Source organism: Amphiura filiformis, chromosome 19 (assembly GCF_039555335.1).
Source record: "Amphiura filiformis chromosome 19, Afil_fr2py, whole genome shotgun sequence".
Lineage (NCBI taxonomy): Eukaryota > Metazoa > Echinodermata > Ophiuroidea > Amphilepidida > Amphiuridae > Amphiura > Amphiura filiformis.
In genome coordinates, this window is record NC_092646.1 from 31980547 (window position 1) to 31986073 (window position 5527).

Below are 5527 nucleotides of genomic sequence, written 5' to 3' on the forward strand. Positions count from 1 at the left end.
CAGACACAGTCAGTGAGTGACCACATTCAAAAAGAGGGTCACAACTGATTTAATTAAGAAGAAAATGCCTCTCAAAGAGAGCGCTTTGTCATTTGGACACCTTAAATTCCCAATTTTTGTCAAGGTCGCCAAACTTAGATGGCCCGCCATTCGGAAACGAAATTGAATTTGAATTTTTTCTTGTGACCTCACCTAGGGGTCCATGAAAGGTACCCCTGAGCCAAAGGAGAGCATAATCCAAGAGGGTGGGTGTACACTCAGTCTGTTTTGACATGGACTGACCCAATAGCACTAGATTGAAAAAATCGGGGGTCTGCAGGGACCCCTGAACTTGCAGAAAATTGAAAAACAGGGGGTCCGAACTCTATTTTGGTGGGTCCGGGACCCCAAAAAGCGACATAGCGCTACCCCTGGTTGACAGGCATACGATCAAATATGTTAGAGCTACTAAAATAAAAAGAATGAGAGACACTTTTTCGGTGTAAATATCTTCAGAAATCTGTCAATACGTACACCAAAACTCACACTAAAGAGAAGCCTTATCAGTGTGAGTATTGTCAGAAAAGTTTCAAGCAAAGTAGTTATCTCAAACAACACATCAGAACTCACACTAAAGAGAAACCCTACCAGTGTGAGTATTGCCAGAAATGTTTTACATACTCTAGTACTCTTAAATGTCACATCAGAAAGCACACAAAAGAGAAACCCTATCAGTGTAAATATTGTCAGAAATGCTTTTCACAACCTGGCCATCATCAATGACACATCAGAACTCACACGAAAGATAAACCCTATCAGTGTGAATATTGTCAAAACTGTTTTACGCAATCGGATACTCTTAAATGTCACTTAAGAACTCACACAAAAGAGAAACCCTATCAGAGTGAATATTGTCGAAACTGTTTTGCACGCAAAAGTAGTCTCAACAGACATATCAAAATTCACACGAAAGAGAAACCACACCAGTGCCAGTATTGTCAGAAATGCTTTACAGAATCGGGTGCTCTCAAAATCCACATCGGCAGAACTCATACTAAAGAGAAATCCTATCAGTGTGAGAATTGTCAGAAATGCTTTGCAGAATTTAGTCATCTCAAATATCACATCAGAACCCACACAAAAGAGAAGCCTTATCAGTGTGAATATTGTCAAAAATGTTTTGCACAATCTGGTACTCTTAAATATCACATCAGCACTCACACCAAAGAGAAACGATATCAGTGTGAGTATTGTGAGAAAAGCTATGCACAAAGTAGCCATCTCAAAAGACACACCAGAACTCACACTAAAGAGAAACCCTATCAGTGCGAATATTGTCAAAAATGCTTTACACTATCTCATTCTCTTAAATACCACATCACAACTCACACCAAAGAGAAACCCTATCAGTGTGAATATTGTCAAAAACGTTTTGCAGAGCCTGTGAAACTCCGACATATTAGAACTCACATCAAAGAGAAACCCTATCAGTGTGAGTATTGTCAAAAATGCTTTACACGAAATAGTGGTCTCACTAGACACATCGTAACTCACAAAAAAGAGAAATCGTATCAGTGTGAATAATTGTAACAAGAATTTGTCTTTAAAAAGACAAAGTTCACAGATCAGGTGTATAGTTCTCTACTTTGGTCTAACTTTCAATATTATTATACTAACCCACAGATACTAACCTACTCTGCACTGATTTAACAATAAATAAGTGATTTGAGGCATAAATGATACTTGGATACTCTGGAAAATAATTTTCAAAAAACCTCATTTTGCATAAATTAGGTTTTTAAGCCACCTACAGGAAACAAACTTACATCAAAATGTCCACTGTATCAGCCCATCAGATGCTATTTCCCATTCGACACCCCATTCCTTTTTAAAAGACGTTTTATTTGGAAGCAAATCGCCTAATGTGTTTCAGGAACACTGCATGTTTGTTGAATAGTTTTAGATGCTAGATGCCAATATCACTAAAGTAAACACATTGCACTACATGGTCTTGCTATAGTTTTTGTCAGCATATCCCAGCTTTTTATATGCACACCAATTATTATTTTGTAACAGAAAATATAACATTGGATATGTTTATACCGCCATACCGGGGTTTTTACACCCATTGCTTGGTTATTACAAGAGTTAATAAACAACCAATTTAACTAACAGTGTTTAATCAGGAAGTGGTTCAATTAAAGCCATATTATAACATTTGCTGAGGAAGACGCCTTCACTGAATTGTTAAAATTCCTTTTTTACACGATTAAATTGTACTTTATTAAACCAATATACCCTGCAAAAATCAAGACTCTAGGTGCTGTAGTTATGTCAAAATCCGAGATTTTGAATAATACGCCGGAACCGGCGCTTTATTATTACGATGGAATTATAAGTCGAACGCATACACGATGTTCATAACATACAGTACGTACACGGCGTGAGGAACGGTGATATACACAACAAATTTGGTCATACCACAACATGACCGAAGGAGTGGTATTGGCGACATGTGTGCTGGTAGTAAATTTCAATTTTCTTTGCTTTGCCGTAAGTTGTAAGGGGATATATCTGACAGTAAAAGCTTACCGGTACATTTTATGGCAAATAAATGCTAATCTATTTTGTTTGAAAATGTTATAATATGGCTCTAACTATAGAGAATGGGCTTAATGTTGTGCGCTGTAGTTATATATTCTGAAATAAAATCGCCTATTGCAGGTTTCTATGCCGTATCACTAAATAAATTAAAAATATAGCTAATTATACTGACCATGGTGACCTGCTTAACCAATCAGGTATGTGTATTGTCAGCATGTGATTGCTATAAGTAGGGATGACCAATGAACCATCAACTTGATTAGAACACTCCCATAGACATGCAGGGAGCTCAACTGTGCACTGCTTGCACAGACATTTCTAAATTGAGCTCATTCTTTTATTTTTCATAATTTTTCTGTAAAAATTGGAGATGTTAATGCCAATTATGTTTTGTAACTATCCTGCAAATTACAGCATCATAACTTATTTGGTTTTTCTGTAAGTGTGAGTCAAAATTGGTCCATCGCCACAGTGCGCTTAATTGCCAGTGGCCCAGTGCAGCACTGCTCAGAATGGCACACAATATTCAGATGAATAAGATCAGGTGAACACCTTGACCTACTGAGCTGTAATTTGGCAGAGTTGTTGTTATTACCTCTATCATACCCTCTGTAAAAAGGAAAAAACCGGACAAGTAGATCTCGAGTTAAAAATTAAATCACCAGCTTCCCTTTGGAATTTCCAAACACCTTTCGAATCATGTTAAATAGACACCTTTCTGAACATAAATGTGAAGTTTCATGCTCATTTGTTGTATTATTAATAATAATAATAATATTTATTTCTTATAGAGCCCATTACATACAAAATCTCAATGCGCTTTACAATATATTAAAAACACCAAAACTACAAAGATTAATTGCACAAATACATTTCAACTATATCAAAAATATACAACTGATACCCAGATAAAACTCAGAACCATGCTGAGATGAGACTAGGTTAAAAGATAAACAAATTTAAAAAGTTTAAGAAACATCACTAAATGCATTGGTAAAAAGGTGAGTTTTTAAAATACTCTTGAAATGATTGATGGAATCTGCAGATCTGAGTTGTATAGGCAAGTTGTTCCACAAGACTGGAGCTAGCTGCATTACAAAAAGCTCTCTCACCATAAAACTTTGTATTGCACTTTCTGACACTCAACAACTTTTGTGTAGTGGAACGTAGTGAACGGGTGGGTTGATATGTATTAACCAATTCTTTTAAATACAATGGGGCTAGATCATGCAAGGCCTTGAAAGTAATCAGGAGCACCTTGTACACGATACGCTGTTCAATCGGAAGCCAGTGGAGATCGTATAAAACTGGCTTCATGTGGTCACGATATTTTGCACGAGAGACTAGACGTGCAGCAGAATTCTGGATGCGCTGCAATTTGGCAATCTCATATTTTGGCAGGCCAACCAGAAGACTGTTGCAGTTGCAGCAGTCTAGTCTCGAACTGACGAATGCGTGTACAAGGCGCTCTGTTGATTTACTATCAAGATACTTGCAGATCTTACCAATCTTGTAGATAGCAAAAGAGGCTGATCTTGTTAAAGCTTTTACATGCTCTTTCATGTTAAGTGCACTATCAATCACAACACCAAGATCTCGGGCTGAGGTCGATGGATCTATAGCTGCATTACCAATGGTAAGTGGTGGTAGTGGCAGGGTCTTGACAAATTGAGATGACAGATGAATAACCTCAGTTTTTGTATCATTCAGCATTAGCTTATTGGTAACTGCCCATGCCTTAATATCTGAAACACACCGTTCAATTATATCAATACTCTCACTACGCTTGGATGGATCATGAACTATATACAACTGTGTGTCATCAGCATAAATCATATGACTCAACCCATAGGATGAAATGATGTCACCTAGTGGGGCAGTATACATGGTAAATATGAGTGGACCCAATACGGATCCCTGAGGTACGCCTCATGAAGAAAGAATTCATCAGAGGTGACACCGCAAACATCAATGCACTGAGAACGGCCCTTCAGATAGGATGACATATATTTCAACGCAGTGCCATCAATACCGTAGCGTTGACGCAGTCGATGCAGCAAGATGTCGTGATCAATCAATCAAATCGAACGCAGCCGAAAAATCAAGTAAAATGAGAGCGGCCTCCTGACGCTGATCAACTGCACAAAGCAGGTCATTCTGAACGCGCAACAGAGCCGTTTCAGTGCTGTGATGTTTATGTATGCTGACTGCATTGGAGCATGCAAATTGTTTTCATCAAGATATGAATTCAACTGAGAAGCAGCAACTTTTTCAATTGTCTTGAACATGAATTTAAGATTTGATATAGGTCTATAATTATTTAGTTCTTCTGAAGCTAGACCGGATTTCTTGAGCAGTGGAACAACTCTTATTCACCTGATCTCAACCCTAAACATGTTCTTATATTTATACCATCTGCACTGACTTGCTGCTATACACGCACAGGAGCTGTACTTTTAAAATACGCGCCTAATCAATAATGGTCTTTCACTCCATTGTTAAAGTACTGTGCTCCCCAGGGGCGGATTTAGGGGGGGGGGGGGGCGCAGTCGGCGCCCGCCCCTCTTTTTTTTGACTGGCCAAGGGCGCCGGGGGCTTAAAAATACAAAAATGGTAAGAAATTAAAAAAAAGGAACAAATTCGGCCATGAACAGCAAACAATGGGCCAAAACCGTTGAGTTTTCGAGGGGTAACCCCTTTAACACATTTTTTTCGTGCGTCGACCAAAAGGCGCCTTTATCAAAAATTCCTGGATCCGACCCTGCTCCCTGTAGCATATAGAGTGACCAGGCCATGGAGTGTGATGGTTTTGTAGCACATGACAGTATTCATTCAAGCCTATCAAGGTCAGTTATTAGCCACTTGCTGAATGGCTGGGCATTATCAGCTATCAAAGAGATACCTTATGCTGCTGCCAATCACAATAGAGGTTAAACATTTTGTT

The 5527-nt window shown here is 38.5% G+C and overlaps 1 protein-coding gene across 1 annotated transcript; it reads right to left on the reverse strand.

The window, feature by feature from the left end:
* Positions 1-3564: 3564 nt before the first annotated feature.
* On the reverse strand, positions 3565-4470 carry LOC140140498 (uncharacterized). The gene has a single exon (XM_072162256.1). The coding sequence runs from the start codon at positions 4468-4470 to the stop codon at positions 3565-3567; it is 906 nt and encodes a 301-aa protein (XP_072018357.1).
* Positions 4471-5527: the final 1057 nt, after the last annotated feature.

Excerpts from the sequence above, each read along its gene's own strand:
- LOC140140498 (XM_072162256.1), bottom strand. The coding sequence starts at position 4,470 with ATGTATACTGCCCCACTAGGTGACATCATTTCATCCTATGGGTTGAGT.